At 41.2% G+C, this 20,099-nt stretch overlaps 3 protein-coding genes across 4 annotated transcripts in view; 2 read left to right on the plus strand and 1 right to left on the minus strand.

Moving 5' to 3' along the window:
* LOC6632569 (mucin-2) overlaps positions 1-15,261 on the plus strand; it is a 29,719-nt gene extending 14,458 nt beyond the window's left edge. Inside the window, exons 2-5 of one of the 2 annotated variants that reach the window (XM_002056292.4) lie at positions 6,988-11,156; positions 11,772-11,868; positions 13,770-14,344; positions 14,664-15,261. In XM_002056292.4, the coding sequence (XP_002056328.2) occupies positions 7,264-11,156; positions 11,772-11,868; positions 13,770-14,344; positions 14,664-14,898 (4,800 nt within the window). In that variant the 5' untranslated portion in view covers positions 6,988-7,263 and the 3' untranslated portion in view covers positions 14,899-15,261. The remainder of the gene's footprint in view (positions 1-6,987; positions 11,157-11,771; positions 11,869-13,769; positions 14,345-14,663) is intronic. The other variant, XM_015170612.3, reaches the window with a different exon arrangement.
* A 249-nt stretch (positions 15,262-15,510) lies between these two features.
* Positions 15,511-16,251, plus strand: LOC6632570 (peptidyl-prolyl cis-trans isomerase FKBP2). Its single transcript, XM_002056293.4, has 2 exons — positions 15,511-15,703; positions 15,893-16,251. The coding sequence occupies exons 1-2, from the start codon at positions 15,554-15,556 to the stop codon at positions 16,157-16,159; spliced, it is 417 nt and encodes a 138-aa protein (XP_002056329.1). The 5' UTR covers positions 15,511-15,553; the 3' UTR covers positions 16,160-16,251.
* On the minus strand, positions 16,190-20,073 carry LOC6632571 (zinc finger protein 271). Its single transcript, XM_002056294.4, has 6 exons — positions 19,830-20,073; positions 19,563-19,772; positions 19,264-19,505; positions 18,283-19,213; positions 17,617-18,216; positions 16,190-17,055 (listed from the first exon to the last, which is right to left on the minus strand). Exons 1-6 carry the CDS (start codon positions 19,959-19,961, stop codon positions 16,252-16,254), a joined length of 2,919 nt encoding a protein of 972 aa, XP_002056330.1. The 5' UTR covers positions 19,962-20,073; the 3' UTR covers positions 16,190-16,251.
* Positions 20,074-20,099: the final 26 nt, after the last annotated feature.

The raw sequence follows: 20,099 nt of genomic DNA on the forward strand, positions 1-20,099 counted from the left end.
TTGTCAACTTGATTAGTGCACATAAGTCTTTGGCCATTCAATCGCACGAATTTAATTTGTGGCGCGGCTTTTGTTGTGGAGCCAATTTCATTTCTGTGATCAGGCGATTGTGCAGTTGACGCCAACTAAGCGGCTTATGAATTGGCTTTGTGTGACTTGATTTCGACACGAGCTATGCATGTAATTGCAACTAAAGTAGTTTATGTCAATAAATCATTTCACAAAAATTTCAATTTTATATAATTATGCACTCTGAATCGTATGTGAGATGTGTGAATCGTTAGTTTACTGAAAAAAAAAAAAACTAAATATTTGATGTTTGTGTTTATTCAAGTGCTGCCTTTTAATGGGTTATGAAAATATTCAAACTTATTTTAAATTTCTCTTAAATATTGAAAAAAAAAGCGAGACAGTAAAGTCAGTTTCGGCACGCCGAAGATCTAATACCCTTGTATTAGAGAATACATGAAAACACTTTTCGACAGATCGTTCCTATGGTAGGTTTATGATAACTTGATAAACAAAAAATAACCTATTTTTCGACTGATCTTTCCTATATCAGCTATATGATATAGTGGGCTCCGATTCAGACAGAATAATCTATGCAACGTTGCAAGACGATAACTCTATGGAATTGAGAGACTAGTTCGCATAGAAAAGACAGACTGACAGAAGGACATGCCAATATCAACTCGGCTGTTGATGCTGATCTACAATATATACATATATATATATATATATATATATATATATGCTTTATTGTGTCGGTGACATCTCCTTCTATGCATTACACATATCATGACAAAATTATAATGCCTTTAAAAGCGTATAGAAAGACTTGATATAAGAATTAGCTTTTACAGATTCGTTTGGATTTTAATTTGCCAAAAATACAAATTTGCTAATGTTTGCTAAAAGTCTGGCAAACATATGATGCAGTCGCTGTGGCCATTAAATGGCTAAAAGGGGTATATAAAACCAACAGACTGATGAATATATACGCACAACTTTTCTGATCTAAGTACAAGGATAAGGATAAAGATACCCTAGGTGTGCTTAGTTAGTTATCAATAGCTCATCAGCTACTGCATACAGGGTATTTTGCCGTTTTGCTTCCATTTGATTTATAATTTGAAGTGCACTACATCAAAATAACTGCGGCTATATCTACATCATTATGGAATGTATATGTATTTCTACAATAAATTAAATGTCTAATATGCTCGTTAGCTATTTGAGCAACAAATATGAGAGCTAGAAGAAAAACTGACCGGCATATTGTGGAGGCATCGCTGCCTGGTTCAATAAACGCCATAGCAGTTGGGGCCACAAGGTCAAAATTGATGGTGTTTTTGGCATATTATGAATTTGTGGATTTTTGTTGTTTGATTTTGATTTCTATTTTAATTACGTTGAAAGTTCAGCCCGAGGCGCCCACAAAACATAATGTGAATTGAGCTTTGATTTCCCTCGAATGCGTGATATAAGCAAATGTCATGCAAATGAGTCATCCCAAAGACGTATTCAAACGAATCAAATGAATGAACTGCGGCTTGGCCCAAATGCTTTGAATGCATGTGAATTATGAATAAAAAACAAGATATAACGTACTATCTATAAATTAAATTGAAAAAGTTGGAATAGACTTGTATTTAGTTGAATTGAAACTTTTTATTAACATGAAACATTTGGAATTTGTTTAAAATTTCTCTCACATTATATAATGACTGAATGTCAGACACAAATTGACAATATGCTACATTTTTACCTTTCCCCTCATATTCCACTCGAATATTTAAGTTTTTAACAAATTCCACCTTTACCAGTGGAACTGTTGAATACACAAGTATGTTGCATGTTAATTAATACTATTGAGATTTACTCAGTGACTTCTCCTTAGAAGCGTATTCAAAACTTTCCATTCATATTCCACTCGTATGAAAATTTCCACGCGTGCGGGTGAAATTCTATTAGTTGCATATGTATATAAACTAGAATATGTTTAATATTATATGTATGCATTTATACCGTATAATTGTATTTTTACCCCAGATGTACATTTCTGTTATTACTAGAGTTGTTTGCGTATGGAAATACCTATTATATTCCATATAGGTATCTCTTAGAGAGTTGCCCACCTTCTGCTTTATCCACCCACAGCCCGACTTTTAAAAACTTGAGCAACTGTCAAACATTTTGCGAAACAATTATTTTCACATTTCGACACACATAATTACCAAGGTAAAGTAAAACAGTTATAAATACTTTTAGTCAACGTACTGTGAATTACAAGCCAAAATAAAGCAGAAGAAGAAAAACAAACGTGGAAGCCAACCTTATACAATAATTAACGCCCGGCAACCGCTATAAAACGTCATGTGCCCCATTCTGCACTTGGCTGATTTTTGTGCAAAAAAAAAAAAAAAATAATAGAGTAGAAGTTGAATAAAAATTCCTATTTATTATTGTTAAATAAGCTTCTGTGGAACTGCATGAAATAGTTGCCAACAATTAGTCGGCTGCGATCTGTGATTAACAAGCATAACTGTCTGCATTCTCCGCAGATTCTACAATTCTACAATTTGTTGAGTGCGTGCATATACCCAGATTTGGGTTAGCTTCAGATTTGGTTCGTGAATTCTGGTGATTAGTCGCGCAGACCCGCAGCTGAGTAGAAAGAAAGCGGCAAATGCTTCAATTAAGGCTAAAGATTGTAAATAATTGTTGACTTCAAGAGTTGATTTAAATTTCTTGCAGATGATATCTCTGCGATGGAAGAAAGCAGCAGGCCAAATAAAATTCTTGTATATTCTTTGTTCACTTTGAAGCTTTCCTAACTATCTATGCATTTTTTAAATTTTCTAAGCTTCTCCTATTACGATCTACAACTAGGGCTATCTTCGTTGCGATCATTGTTCAATTTCCTGAGCTACTAAGGATCAACGATCAACGGAACAAAACTTCGATCGACGCTAAGATGATCTTGCTGTGAAGTATTCAGAGTATATAATTGATCTTTTCACATAACGATCGACTATCAAGCCAAACATGGAATTTTAAAAAAAATTTCCGCAAACAGTTCTCATGCAACCTGCGATCATCTATTAACAAAATTATCTCATTGTTCTTAAGAGTTCAATTACACTTTTTAAGATAATCTGAGCTGCTGTTGATCTTGGAGTCAAACTAGAAGATTTTCAACATTGCAGAGTTGCTGCCATGGCTTTCCACATAACGATCAGCAATCAAGAGATCAGCTCTTGCTCAACTTGCGATCATTTGGAGTAAAAATAGCTCACGTTCTGCTCATCAATCAATGCTACGGTCCGAACTTATGACTGACTGTCTGATCGAGTCACAGGTCTTGGTCTTAGGCAAGATCATTAGACGATCGTCACAGTATGCAGCAATACATTTTCCAACATTATCTGTTTCTGTTTCTGTGTCTGTTTCTGTTTCACTCGAAGTGAAATCATTTTAATTGCAAATCGATTTCAACTAAAGATCGTTGGTAAATCTCCCTCTCGGCTGGGACGCCGCAAAAACTGGTTTAGCATTCAGCTCACGATCATCCGTTGTGTGGCAGATCGCTAAAGTGGTCTTTGCTGAGATATTTTCAGATTCTAAGCCATTCGTTCATCTTCAGCGCGTTGCCGCTGATGCGGAAATGATACTTCTTCTTCTAGTTAAAGTCTGCGGATTTCTTTCAGGGTTTCCATTAACATTTCTTTGGGTCTTCTGCACTTGTTGTAATATCTTGCTCGAGTCACGTTTATAGCACCAGTTGCCTGCTAACTTGTTTTGATTTGGGTTAAGTGTACTGAGTTTCAAATTGCAAACCAAGTTATGCCCTTTTGTTTTGTTGCTCTTTTAACCCTCTGCCTTGCCTGTGGCTATAGTTCAACTATGTTTCGTAATTGGATCTGCGTAATGCTTCGATTATGCTGTAACATTCTGCTCCGTCATGCTAGACTTCAGGCTTTTAGTGTTCTTGGTTTTTCTTCATTTGGGTTCTTAGTTTACTATATAATATTTACTGATGCATTGATCTAAATCATATATTTTACACACTAAGCAATTATATATTTTTCTCACTTTATAAAGAATTGCAAATAATAACGATTCAGTTTTAGAAATATTAAAAAAAATTAAATCAAATAAATTTCAACAATTTATAAATTTTATAAGAATGCTTTTTTTAAGAGGTAATTTTGAAAAAAAATATTAAATTATTTGTACTTCTTTCCAATGTATATAATATATATATATATACATATACATATTTTGTTAATTTTAAATAATCAATTTCATATATATTTTTTTGAGGAAAAATTCAAACAAACATAATTTTGTATAAATCGGTATTTAAAAGTATTTTTCTATAATTTAATACTTATTATTTCTAAAGATTAAAGTATTTTATTATAATTTATTTAGATGGCTTTTATGGCAACAAAGAGCAAGCTTCAGTTTAACAACCAAAATTATGTTTTACTTTAGCTTAAATTTGGGTAATGAAGCGGCTTTTGATAACATTTCCCGTTTAGCCTAAAAGTATGCTACGATTTGTATGCGATGATTTGTACGCCCATTCATCACATATAACATTATATCGTATCGTACCCAATACACAAAAATAACTCGAGTTTTCAGTTAGCTACTTAAAAATTCAAATAAATAAACTATAATTTAATATTTGATTTCTAAGTAATTTGCCTATGGTCCCAAAACGGATTACAAATAAAGAACAAATTTTGGAAATTGTTTAAAAACTTAAAATATCTTTTGCATAATGTTTCAAAAATAGCCGTATATATATTTTATACATTCAAAGATTTGATAAATTGAAACTCGAAATAATACAAGCTCGTTTCAAATGAATATCCGTTTAAAATATAATAAATAAACATCTCAATCATCTCGCTCTTGAATACTCTATTTGTGAATTCTGAGCATATTTTCGGCAGATTTGTTGTGCTCAATAAAGATAACTGTTTGCCCTGCAATATGGAATTGTTGTAAGGTCTAAAGCAATCTTTTTGCCTTGCCCAGTTGCTGGACAAGCAGCCGGCCTCCGCTGATAAGAATTTACCTTTGCCGACGCTGCTTATCAGCAGCGACAGTTGACATTCAGAAAAATAAAGTTACAAAATTCTGTGTTTTTTCTTTTTTTCTTTCTACTATATCTGACTTATATATCTTATCAGCGTGTTTGTGTTTTTTTTTCTGTTCGTTTTCGGTTAGTTAGCAAACATTCGCAGTTTATGGGCTTAACATTTTTTACATATTTATTTGTGAGCTTCTGTTATTTGTATATATACATTTTGTTGTAAATTGCCCAACTGTACCATATTTGCATGCCCAGGCGCCCATTAAGAACCCATGTGTGGCCCGAAACTCCGTTGACACACCTGAGCTCAAGCCACACCTTACGCTTGTGTTCACAGGTAGCCGCCACCAAGGCACAGTGGTTCAAGCTCTGATAAACTAGGGCTGAAAGTTGTAAAAAAGGAAAAAAGTAATATCTATATTATATAATTAAAATAAAATTATATAAAAAAAATAATTAGCTGAAAAATAATCTCAATTTAATAAAAACATAAAAGTTAATATTAAAAAAAATGTTAAACAAATAATTAGTAAAAAATTAATATTTAATTTGATAAGTTAAAATAATGTTTTTGTTTTTATAAAAAACCTTTCCTAGAAATGAAACCTAGATTATAATAATTGTTTGTATGTGACTCACGGTCTTCACAATTTGTTATGACTTTGCACCACTGTGCAGCAGTTGCTTTCAACGTTAATTGCCACCCGTTCGGGCCCTTTGCGTAGACCAGCACCTCGTGACCAGGGTGAACTGTAGCCGTTGCATGCCTTATTGACATGACATCGGGCGAATCGGTAGATAACAAAGCCTCGAATAACCATGGTGAAACCAGCCCCCAATTGGGCCAATATATAAACTAGCTGCCTCATATACACCAAGGCTTGCAATAGTTTTTATTGCTGCATGCGAGACGATGAACTTTGCCGAAGGGGAGTGTCGATAATTGGGGGACCTTTGCATTAATATGGCGTGTGAGCTGCAGTTGAATGAACCCAACATTTGCTCCATTTTGATTACATATTTGATTTCATTTCATCAATAGTCAAATTGGAGTTTCATTGCGAACCAAGTGCACTGAACTGTTCAGCTATTGTTCGTGGCGTGCGCCAAAGTAAAGATCGCGTTATCTATATATATATGATAAATAGGTTATATCTGGACTCATTTGTGCTGCAGTTCTGTGAGAGGTTCGCAGGGTTAACTAGTTTTCGTAACAAAATGGGTTAATAGACGACAATTTGGCTATTGTCATGATGATGATGAAGATGATAAGAATGATGATGATTATCATGATTATATTAGCAATCTATATGCATACGATATATACAGTATTGATTTGTCTACAATATATATATGTATATACTGATATAATTATTTATTTTTATATTTTTAGACTTTAAGAAAATTCCCAAAAGTATTGTAATTATGGAACATACGGAAAACACGCTTAAAGCCTGTGAAAAGCAATTTCAAAGCTACAGTTAATTATTTTTCCAGCTTTCATATTCGCTTGGCCTATTTACTTTTGCCTAGAACCGATTAACCTTGAACTTGTGCGAGGCTTATGGAACCCACAAATAATTAAAAAAAAAAAGAAAAACATTTCATAACGTGTTCTAATGATATTCCAAACGTTTATGGGGAAATTGTTTGATTAACTACCGTTAAGGCAAGGGAAATTGTTTCGATGTTTGTTTTTGTTTTTGTAATTATTTCAAAGAAAGTGCCGCGAAATAGTTAAACGTTCCTGACCCGCATTGGGCTGACCTTAAAGGGAGAAACGCTTGGGCAAATATCGACTTTAATTTAGAAATAAAAAAAATGATTATTAATAATTCTATTGTTTATTCATATTTATGTTTTACGTATTTTTGCAGGTCGCGCTAATTGAAATAATTACAAAATGGCAACGTGAAGAAACGTGGAACAACAGCAAAACACGTAAAAATAAAATATTAAAACAACAATAAGCGAGCTTAAAATGGGCACATAAATACGCACAACAATTGTAACCAAAGCTTTAAGCATATATTTAGTGGAAGAAGAATAAGAAGAAGAAGCAGCGAGTGCAGGAGAACAAGCGTTAAATTGCAGCAACAATTTTCAAACGCAACGACACGAGGAATTTTATTGAGAGCGAGCGAGTCGGCAGTATGCGTCTAGCCGGTGGGTCTCTGTCACGCCCCTGGGCCATGGGCGCCTGTTTGCTGCTGCTGTTGCTGCTTTGGCCCGTGACGCCGACGCAGGCACGTTTTATTGCTAAAAGAGAAACCGCCCATGTGGGGGATATGGGTGTGGATGCCCATACAGCTGACCCTGACATTGTTAAACCGAACAGTGAAAGTGCGAGCGGATCGGAACTGACAAACACAATAACAGCCACAAATACACATCAAGAAAATGTAACTGTGTTAGCAGAGCGATCACAGCTGAGAACAACATCAACAACAACAACAACAACAGATGCACCAATGCGACAGGCGCAGTTAACAGTGAACAGCAGCAGCAGCAACTTAACAGAGCTAAAGCCCGAATTAAAAATACCAGAAGAGCCACGGTTAGCGACAACAGCAGCAACAACAGCAAATGTTACTGCAAACTCCAGCACTGCAGCTACCCTGCCTGCTTATATGGAGATAGTTAAGCTAAATGAAGAAGTCAAGCACGATTCCAACAGCAGCAGCACTGTAGCAGCGCTGTTATTAAATGCAGCACAGCAGCCGACAGCCAAACAGCAGAATAACAGCGCTCTTGAAATTTTACAAAATATTACAACAACAGCAGTAAATGCAGCCACAGTTACACATGCAAAAGATGTTGAGCTGAACATAAACAAAACACATGAAATTTTACAGCAAGTAACAACAGCGAATGTAGAAAATATGCAGCAACTGCAAGCGACAACAGAAATGCCTAAGGCAGAAATTCAGGAGCAGCTAAAACCTCTGGAAGGAGATTTATCAGACCAGCAGCCAGAATATACAACATCGCCCACAACAACAACAACGAGGATGACGACAACAACATCAAGAACACACTTTGCGTCCACACAGCGAGCCGAGGATCATGCGCGTGCCATGCAATTTCCCAGCAGCACTGAAAATGTTGCCGCTCTCTCACCCGTTACGCCCATGAAGCTGCGACCGCTGCCGCTGCCGGCAACGACAACAATAACAACCACGCACACACCACAGCTGCTGGCAGCTCTGCTGCACGCTGGCGTCACTGTTACGCCCAGCGCCTCGCACGAAAATGTTATCGAAGAGGAGCAGCTACTTCAGCCACAGCACGAGAAACGTGCGAAATTCATCAGCGGTAATTCGACAAATGCGCAACAGCTGACGCTGCCCAATGGGGCGGAGGTGTGGAGCTTGGCCGCCATGAAAATGGTGCCAACAACAACAACCACCAGCACCATAGCGCCCACAGAGCTGGCCAATGAAATTGAGCTGCAGCAACAGAATCTAACGGAACAGCACAAGGAAAAGAATCTCTTAGACTGGCAGCAGATAATGTTAATGCAAACAAGCCAGGAGAATCACACAGAGCTCACGATGAGCACCACGCTGGATGCCACCGAGGCAGCTACACAGGCGACAACATTAAAATTGAATGATATATTAGATGCCAAGGAAATGGAGACTTCAGCTAGCAGCGCTGTAACAGCCAGCACTGTTAACAGAACTGCTACAACAGCGGACAGGCGACAGGATGAGTATGCAATAGATGAGATAGCAACAACAACAAAAGAGAACTCAACAGCGGCCATAAAAGCTAAGCCAGAGTTGGTAAAGGTAGCTAGCACGGAAGATGCAATAGTGACAGCGACTGCGCAGCCAGAGTTTACAGCTGCAGCTAACGTAAAAGCAGAGGCAAATATAACAGCGACAACAACTGCGCGGCCAGCCCTAACAGAGCTTGATAAGCAAATTCCAAAAGCAGGCGTATCAGACGATCCAGTTACAGAGACTGCAACTTCACAACCAGACCTAACAGTGCTAGCAAATCCTAACTCAACAGCCCACGCAGCTGCAGTAGGCGCAACAGGCGAAACAGACATAGCAGCAGCAGCGACTGCGACTGCACAGCCAGCGTTAACAGTTGCAGAAGCAGGCGAGCAAAATCCAACAATAACAGCAAATGCAACTGAGCAGCCAGCGTTAACAGAGCTGACAAAGCTCGCCTCCCAAGTAGCAGCAGCTGCTGCTGCTGGCGTTGCAACGGAGTCCGTAATAACAACAACTGCAACAACGAAAAACGCAGAGACAGCTGCAGCAACAACGACACCTGCTGCGCCGCCAACAGCTGTGCCCGAGATGCCAACAACAACAACAACTATAACAACAGTAACACAAAGAACAACAACAACAACAACTGCGCTGCCAAGTGCGTTGAACGACACCCGCTATGCGAATGAATTGGCAATGAAAGCGACGGCGCATGAAAATAATGAAAACGGCGATAAAAGCAACAATGTCGACAGCGACGACGTCATCAACGTCTCCGTCTCAGTCGGGGTCTCAACGACCGAGCGCCAGCCAATAACAGTTAGTATGCGAACAGCTGGCGAGGTGAGCACAACGAAGACGACGCCAACGTCAACGCCGACGCCGACGCCGACACCGCGTACATTGCTTAAAGAACAATTAGAAACAACAACAACCACTTTGGCAACGCCAACGCCAACGGAAATTGTCCAAATTAGCAATGAAGTCAATTCAGACACAATTACAGTTAAAAATGTGACAAAAGACACAAATAATATATTAATTGAAAAGAGCAACGAGAAAAACAATAACAGCGCTGCCAACAGCGCTGCCAACAGCGCAGCCAACAGCGTAGCGCAGCCAATCAATAACAGCGCTGCCCACGACCCAGCACTGCAAATCAATAATAACAGCACTTCTAGTACAACAACAACAACAAGAACAACACCCTCAACGCTGTTGACAGATGCTAAGGCTAACAGTGCGCTGAACGAGCATGACACATTGCTTGAAACTAATAACATAGGCGAATCACCGGCTATAGCAACAACAATAACAACAACAACATCAACTACTGTTAAGCCACTAGCAACAACAGCTGTTAATGAGCTAGACGCAAGCACAGCAACAATAACAGCTGTTACTGCAGCAACAGCTGCAGCTGCTAAGGACGTATCCGAGCTTTACGATGAGGATGATGATAATGAGGATAAGCGACAGCAGATTGAACATGAAAGTGTCACAGAGCAACAGTTGCTGAGCAAAACAAAAATGGCGAACGCGACAACACCAACAACTGAGACTACAACAACCACAGAGGCAACAACAACAACAACATCAATTAGGCCGCCAACAACAAGCACCACAACGGAGGAGCCGTTTATCAGTTTGCTAGATGATAGCACCACAACGACGACATCAACAACAACAACAACAACCACAACAGAAACCATAACAACAACCACAACTACAGCAACAGAGCCCATCTACAGCTCCACCAGCGACAATAACATTAACATTAACAGCAACAGCACCAACAACAGCATGCTGCCCACTGCCAGCAGTGCCAATGTTAATCAACCCACCACCACCAGAATCCCTATGTTAATGCCAACACAACCGCCAACCGATGTGAATCACATGCAACAGCCGCCCGGCAACACTGGCACCGATGTCAACGTCATAATTGCCATAACTGTGAGCGTAATTGGCGTCGTGGCGCTCATCCTGCTGGTGGCTTTCCTCTATTTGATGCGCAAACGCCAAAAGCAGATGTCCTACAGCCAGCGCTGTCGTCCCGTCAGCCTGGATGCCTACTCCCTGGACAATGTCTCAGTGTTGGGCAGCGTGCGGCGCAAAGGACGCGACTTACGCGCCTCAAAACGTACCTACGGCAACGCCGCCTTCGATGATCCCTCGCTGCGACACAATCTGCTGAGCGCCACGGAGCTGGGCAAGTTTGTGGAGCGGCGTTCGACCATCTTTGAGGAGTTCCGTGATGTGCCGCAGATCATTGCTAGGGCGGATGAGGTGCCAGCCGGCTGTGAGGACAAAAATCGGTGAGTAAGAGGGCAAAATGCGCGGATTAATAGCTGAGAATAAAAGAGTGAATGAAAAGAATAACAGAAGAAAGGCAAAGCAATAAGATGAGGCAGGAAATTCAGCGAGAGCGAGCCAGAAAAGGAATAGAATTGAAACTTGAAGAGTCATTGGAAAGCAATGAAAAGAAGGAAACAAAGAAACACTTCATGTTCAAGGTTACAAGCTTGTGACGTAGTATGATGAGTGTATAGAGGTAGAGGTAGTGTATAGAGGTAGCAATTATTCTATACGATTTTTGACAGAATACACCAAAAATTATCTCGTTCTCTTATCTTATCAACCAGTTTTCCATTATAAAGTACAAGCTCGCGGGTTCAAGTTGCTTTTTAGGGAAAGTTATCTGTATAAATCATTTTTGCTCTGATATAGAAGCTCACGTGTTGTACTTAATATAAAGATTACGCATCTCATGCCAAATACATAAATTATACAATTCTTTATTTTCTTTTTTTTTTCGAATCACTTCCTGATGATCGTGAATTAAATGAATCAAACAAATCGCTGAATCGCTGGATTGTCGGATTGCTGGATTATTGCTCACATCCAACGTAACCTCAAACCTGAAACCGCAGCTACGCAAACGTAATTCCGCTTCCCGAGACGCGAGTGGTGCTCCAGCGGCAGGGCGATGATGACAAAACGGAATACATTAATGCCAATTATGTGCGGGTGAGTGAAACGAACAGATCTCCTTTGCAAACAAAATGCAAATTATTGCTGAATTGGAGATACCCTGTACACAGCTCCGAGGCCTGCTATCTCTCTCCCTGAGCTCTCATTTAAGATCTAAATACAGCCTTAAGTTTCGCTTTTATCTTTCAAGTGCTAGGGTTCCAAAATCTGTTGTATTCCTTACAAGAATCTACAGACCAACTAGGGTATTTCTAGATATTATATTCTATATTCTAGAGATATGCTCGAACGCCTTGGCTGAATATAAACTTACTCTGCGTACTATATAGAATTTATGGGTTCAACCTTCACATACATGAAGCCTGTTACATACAAATCTACGCAATCAGCATACCTTTCTAGCCCCTTTACAATATTTCCAGGGTATACAAAACAATCAAAAACTGTCTCTCAACAGCCAAAGCTGCAGCTTTCTCACATGTGTGTGGGCGTCTGTAGTTGCGGGCGTGTATGTGTGTGTGTCTTAATATTGCAACGGTACTTTTCAGAGTTGCCACTGCGTCTAGCCTTGCATGACGTGTGCATGAAAGGGGGGATGGTGTGGGGGCGTTGCGAGCGGCCATAATTATACGGCCCATGAGATTAGCGAAGTGCCAAGAAAATTGTTTCAACCTCTTTGTTACATTGCCTGTTGTAAGTAAATGAGTTTTGTGCAAAAATAAAAATAAAAATAAAAACATAATAATAAACGTATCAAAAACAAAACAAAAACTTTATGCATAATAATCATAAACGGAGAGAAAGTTTTTCGAGTGCACAACGAACTGTGAATATCCTAAGCACATTATATTTGCAGTAAAAATACAAACTTAAAGTAATACAGTCTTACAAACTGATCAAATCGAATCCGTATCAATCATTCCGAGATAAGAAATCCCAAGTTAAATTTAAATAACTGAACATTTTTAGCTCACTTGGACACAAGCCCTTTTCCTTTGTTAATTATATTGAATCGCTGGAAAAGCAGGCAGCTTCATACTTCAGTCAATATTTACATACTCATGGCAAACTTACCAGGCGGATAGTCTTTGTTGCGTTCTTTCAGCATTCATGCAACAGTTTGTATACATATATGTATGTGCATATATGAATATATGTATATAAAGTTTATTGATCATAATTATCAGGATGTCACTAAACTTGTTAAATTGATTCGATAACAGCCAAAAAAAACTAAAAAAACAAAAAAAAGAAGCACATTTGTGAGTCACATTTGGAAATTGAGTAGTTATAAATATATTTTGAGGCGTTCGACTGTTTGTTGTCAAAGCACATGCATAGCTGTTAAGCCCCTTCTGTTGAGGGTATTCCCTAGATCAATTAAGGCAAGCAAATGCGCTACAGCATTGACGCGTAACGCGTGCGTTGCGCTGCGGTGCGCTTTTCAGGCGTTAGCCAAGTGCATTCAGGCGAAAAGGCTGCAACAAGATAAGCTCGCAGATATAAATGTGCATATGTATCAGTGCGCTTTATATGTATGCAACTAGATTCTCAGCTCTTAAAACGTGTGGCAGCTGGCGATAAGCAAAGCATGCCTTGACTTTATATACATACATACATGCATATACATGTACAATAAATATGCATGCATTTGTGTACACAATAGCAAATGTAAAGCAATTTTTTAAAAAGAGCGCGCGTGCAGCTCAATGGCGGTCATTAAATGACGCACGCACACTCACAACATGCACAAAGAGAGCGCCAAATTGAGAGAGCGGTCGAGAGAGTCATGCATGTAATGTAAAGCTTTTAATTAACTGTTATGTCATTGAATAATGTTCGTTATGTTAAGTTACGCATTAACACAATGTATATTATCTGTTATTATTATGCATTAACATAATGCTAAACTTTTGCTATCTCTTTTACACGCACAGGGACCGCGGGATGCGCCCAACTATTACATTGCCTGCCAGGCGCCCCTGGAGAGCACCACCGCCGACTTTTGGCGCATGATCTGGGAGCAGCAGTCGCGCGTCATCGTCCAGGCAACCGACCTCACCGAAAATGGCATCGAGCGCTGTGCCGAGTATCTGCCGCCGTCGGTGACACTCGATAATCACAGCAGCTACGGCGACTATCAGGTCACGCTGAAGCATCGCGAGGTCAAGGATAAATATGCGATCTCAACACTCATGCTGAAGCGGGTCGATGGCGCCGAGTGCCGCGAGCTGACGCACTACTGGTACAAATGGCCCGAGTCGGGCGTGCCGCTCGAGGAGGCGCCCATCATTGCCATGCTGCTCGAGGCGCGCTCCTCACTCAAGTCGTATGCCCTGGAGCAGGCCAATGAGCTGAAGCATGAGAAGTCCTCCACACTCACTCTCAAATCGCTGGAGGGCCAGACGTCAAAAGCACCGCCAGCCCAAGAGGAGGAGTGCAGCACGTCGAGCGCGGCGAGCAATGAGATTAACGGCAATGTGGCCAACAAGACGGCGCGCACTCAGCAGGGGTGAGTGAAAACTGGAAAGAAGCATTGTTCGGTGTACCGAATTCGAAATACCCTTGCAGACTTGTGAGTGAAGTGCTCACTACAAAAGCCTAATTTTAGATCTATTACGAAAAATAGATAAGTTGACATTTCTGTGAGTTACATAGTTCGTGGCAAAATCAGAATACCCACTGCAAGGGTATTAAAAAAAAAAAAAAAACCAGTAAATAAATACTTGTCAATTTTGTGACTTTGTTTATGTGACGTTGATTGTTGATCGTTAATTGTTTTCTGTTACTCATTCTTTTGTGTGTATCCTCCCTCCTCCCGTCCCTTTTAGACCGCTAACCATTCACTGCTCCCCAGGAACGGGCCGTACCGGCACCATCATTGCCTGTGACATGGCCATACGGAGCCTGGAGACGCCCAAGCGTTCGGTGGATGTGCCCCAGTTGGTGTATTATGTGCGGCGGGGTCGGGCAAGTGCCGTGCAGACCAAGGAGCAATACGAATTTATCTATAAGGTGGCCAATATGTATGCGACCAAAATCACAAATCTGTCAAATGATAATTGAGACTGTGCGAAGACAGTTGAGAACATTTAAACAAGTCCTTATATACACGCTGTATGCATATTATAGTCATAGTTCATATATGTATCCATAAATATTTACATATATATATATATATACAGATATTTAAAATGTAACGCTATTTGTATTAGTATATTATGTACCTAGGTATTATCTATGATATACACATGTACGTGCTGGCAAAAAAAATTCATTTGTGTATGCTTGTATTCCTTTATTATTGTGATATATTCGTATATTTGTAAATCTCTTGTATAATCTGTTGCATATTTATAATAAGGCTTTGTTTTTTAATTGTGCGCTATTTGTGTTATTTTAGATTAAAGCATCAAAACGTTAATATTACATTCGGCCCAACTTTGTATTTAAAAAAGAGCTTTAATGTAAATTGTTTAATAAATACTTAGCATATTTGATGTGTGAAAAAGATGAAATAAATTTCGATCCTACCCGCTGTGAATGGCAAAACAAAGCGCTAATAACGAAGGTAACATTTAAGTGTAATTCAAATTTGGCGCCAACTGCGCTGTGAATGACAACACTGCAGCGATGATTATCAAAAGAGCCATGCGGCGATAGTTATCGATACTCGATAGCACGTTTGTTTGCATTTGGCAAAGCTCAAAGTTGGGGCAAAATGAAGCTGCAGTATTTGTTATTTATTTGCGCGGTTTTTGGCGCCGCCGTTGCCAATGACACGCCCAAAGTGAAAATAGGCGTTAAGAAGCGTGTGGAAAACTGCACGCGAAAAGCCAAAGGCGGCGATTTAATACACGTGCATTATAAGGTAACGGTGAATTGAAATTGCGGTACACGTCAGTTTATTTAATCTATTTTAATGCTCTGCTCACAAAGTAATAAACAGGGTATATCGGCTATTTAAGCTTAAAGGGGCAACCAAACCGATATATTCTTCTACTTTTCGTTCTTGATGTTGGAAATTTAAGGTATAGTGATGATATTCCTCATATTCTAGGGCACCCTACAAGATGGCACCGAATTCGATAGCAGCCACAATCGCGGCAAACCATTCTCCTTCACGCTGGGCGCACGCCAGGTGATCAAGGGCTGGGATCAGGGCCTGCTGGGCATGTGCGAGGGCGAACGCCGCACGCTGACCATTCCACCCGAACTGGGCTATGGCGCCAGCGGTGCGGGCGGTGGCAAAATACCGCCCAATGCGGTGCTCGTTTTCGATGTGGAAATGATCAAAATCGAGGCACGCGGCTCCGAGGAGCTGTAGAAGCAAGCAGTAAAAGGCAACCGTAAACAATTTGGTGCACATTTGATTAGAAAACCAAACATTTATTAAAAATTAAATAATTATAAACATAATTAAGCAATTGATGTGTTAGTGCTGCGCTCCTCCACCTCGTCAAAGTGGCGGCGCATCATGCGATGCTTCTCCAGGGCGGTGCCCTGTATGAAACGTTCGCCACAGGTGCCGCATATAAAGGGGCACTCGCCCGTGTGCTGCTGCAGATGGAGCTTCAGATCCTTCGCCTGGCGATAGCTCTTGTCGCAGTAGGTGCACTTGTGCGGCTTCAGGCCACTGTGCGTCAGCATGTGCCGCTTCAGTTTGTCGGATCGCGCAAAATCCTTACCACACACAGTGCAATGGAATGGCTTCTCGCCCGTATGCATACGGCGGTGCGACATCATCTCCGAATGGCGCGGAAATGCCATTTCACATAGATCGCATTTGAAGGGCTTCTCGCCCGTATGACGCCGCATATGGGTGACCAATGTGGCCGCCGACTGGGTCTCCCGGCCGCACAGTGAGCACAGAAACTTCTTGATGGCCTCCTTGCGCTTGCGATCCCCATTGATGTGCACATCCCGTATATGATTGTTCAGGCGCGCCTTCATCTGATAGGTGCGATCACAGTGTGGACACTGCAGCAGCTGCACATCATCTGCCGGCGCTGCGGTATCAGCTGACAAAGCTGGCACCTGATCCGCGCTGGCTGCTGCTGCTGATTCACTAGCGGCTGCAGAGCTCAACTCCGCGCCACCATGCTGCAGTTGCATGTGCTGCTGCAGATTCTCTGGCCACATGAATTTATAGCTGCATCTGCTGCACGCCAGTTTCTTATCGCTGCTCTGGCACTGCGATTGCTTGTGCTGGTCCATGATGCTCTGGAAAATGCAATAAAAGGTAAGTAATGTCACTTAAGTATTGGATTACTATTGAACTCTATGAAAAAGCTCAACTAATAGGTCTATTCAAAGAGCTGGGCAAAGTAAGCGTAGAATTCAATTAAAAGCGATTTTTCAATGCTTCAAGTTTGCAATTCTGATAAAATATATAGAATCTATGCAAAAGCGCGCTTAAAGCATACACTCATAAGCTTTTTGAGAATTTAATGTGCTTAATCGAACTATTGCTCGATTTGAGATTCATTTATATTAATACTTATAAATAAAGCTCATTTCAAGCACGCAGTTTATTAAGCTTAAAAGCTTCTAACATACATTTTAATCGCAAAAAAGTGTTCTTGAAATTTAAGCAGCTTTTTGAGATAGCTTAAATTTAAGCAGCTTTCAGATCTCGTTTAAACTGTTTGAGCTTTTAGATTTTGGAGCCAGCTAAGATTAATGCTTTGTTTTTAAGATAACATTTTTAAGGCCGTAGGATTAATTTGGTTCCAAATGCTGCAAGTTGTTGTTATTGGTTTGGCAGGAGGTTTATTATCTCACCTTGCATACGCATTTGAATATGCATAGCTCGCACTCGTGCGGCATCTTGTCAAAGCGATGCATGGCCCGCTGATGCTGGATCATCTCGTACTTGCGCTTGCATTGCACTTTGCACAGCTCGCAGATGTAGACAAGTCGCGTGTGGGGCGAGGCACGCGGCTGCATTTGCGTTTGCATTTCATCCTCCGTTTCGGAGTCGGCCAGCTGTAGCTCGTAGCCAGATTCGTTTGTGATCGAGTAGTTGTGCGGCGAGTCGTAGTTTTGGTGCAGTGATAGGGCCAGTTTTAGCTCCAGCTGAATGTGCGCACGCAGATCACAGATGCGCTCGAACTGAAGATTACAAACCTTGCAGGTGATGCGCTTGGCGCCGTTGGGCTTTGAGGTGGCCGCAATGAGCGTCTCGGCCAGCGGTATATCCTGTTCCCGTATGCCATGACGCTTCAGATGCTTCACCAGGTAGTCTCGACGATAGAACTTGCGTGTACACCATTGGCACGGTATGAGCTTGGATTCCTCCGCATGCACGCTGAGCATGTGCACCGTCAGGGATTTCTTCTTGTCGAAGACGCGCTTGCAATCGTTGCATTCGTACGTTTGATTCTGGAATATATGTATGTGCTTTAAGTTAGCGTCTAATAAGGCGCAAAAGATTTGTTATACCCTTACAGTAATACGGTGTTCGCGTATATGCGCCTTTAGATTGTGCCGCCAGCGGAAGCGTAGCGGACATCTGTGGCACAGGAAACGTTTTTGTGCGTTCTTGCACTGCAGCTCGTTGTGATGTCGCAGCAGCTGGAGGCTAACAAAGCGCGCATCACAACGTCCGCAGACATGTGGCGCATCCAGCCAGGCGTGCATCAGACGCTGATGATCAAAGATCTGGTATTTGCGTTGAAAGCGCTCGTGGCACAGTTCACAGCTATATTTGGCTTTGGGTATGCTGCGCAGCTGTTTGCCATCCAGCTGTTCCTCGCCATCCAGCTCAGCCTCGCTTTCCGTCTCCGAGCTGTCCAGATCCATTTCATAGCCCGACTGGTTGGTTATTGAGTAAAAACGTTGGTATATGCCCGCAGCCAGATCTTTGTGTATGAGCACCTTTAGCTGTTCTTCGCTGATATGCTTGGCATCCGGATAGAACAGCTCGGCCAGTTCGTGTGGCTGCATATTTGAGCGTGCGCCAAAATTAACAATGTCCGGATGATGCTCCAGATGTCGTCGCAAATCCGCTATCTTCTCGTATTGACTCTGACAGATCATGCACTCGATTAGCTTATAGCCATGCGGCTTGCACATGTTCACATCAATATCCTTGGCCTTTTTGCTCTCGCCCAAGTTGGCTGAACGCTTGGAATCGCGATGCACTTTCAGATGCGATTGCAGAGCTTCTCTGTGACTGAACTTGCGTATGCAATAGGAGCAGGAGAACCAATCGGTTTTTGATTTGTGCGCCCGTGTTGCATGCTGCTTGAGATACTCGGGCCGCTTGAAGCTTTTTGGGCAATCCGTGCATTTGAAAGTTGAACGCTTCACGGTGCGCATCTTGTCCATTTGCTTCCACTTGCGCACACGCTGTTGCAAAGGCAAATCATCGAGTGATCTAAAATAAAATCCATTAACAGAATGTTATTTTTGCTATTCGACGCTTACTCCTCGTCTTCAATATCAGCCTTATATTCCCGTTTCTGCACATTGGTTGCTCCGGCAGCAGATGGCTCATCCTCCTGTTTCACTGGCTCGAGCATGGTAAGCGGATCGTCAGACTTTTTATTATGCAGCTCGTCGTCGGCATCCACTTCCACATCGTGGGCGTTTTGTACAGTTGTAAACTCCGGCAGTTCCGTGCAGGTTATATCATTTTCAGCCTCCTCCTCCTCTGTCTCCATTTTAATCTGCGCTTATACAATTGATTATTGAGTTCTATTAGAAACCTGAAACAGATGACTAACCTCCACATGCTGCTCGGCGCACAGCTCCATGGGCGCCTCCTGCAGGCAGTCATTGACCGCAGTTATGTCGCTCCCCAGGCGGTCCACATGATTCATGAGCAGCTCATTGGCGGCCAACGCCTGTTTCACATAATAATAGGCGCCAATTAGCTTTCTGGCACAAGCGCCGCACAGGCATTGCGGCAGCTGTTGTGCCAGCGTTTCATCCAACTGGAACACAAATAAATTGATTGTAAATTGGACAGCAGTATTTTGATAACAACTCACATTGATGTGTGTCAATTCAGCCAAAATGTCAGAGAGCTGTTTATCCGGAAATCTTTTGGTGGATGTAGCCAATTTGTATAGTTTATCTGTGTCCCTTGCATCGCAAGTACGACACATGACGGGCAGCTTCATTTTATTTCGATTTAATTAACATTTAATACATTTAAAACAGACACAAAGGTAACAAAACACAACATAAAAATTCAATGTCCTGCTAATCTACTAAATACATATGTATGTATGTGCAGTGCAACTGTGATGACAAAAGCT

This window comes from Drosophila virilis, chromosome 2 (assembly GCF_030788295.1).
Source record: "Drosophila virilis strain 15010-1051.87 chromosome 2, Dvir_AGI_RSII-ME, whole genome shotgun sequence".
Lineage (NCBI taxonomy): Eukaryota > Metazoa > Arthropoda > Insecta > Diptera > Drosophilidae > Drosophila > Drosophila virilis.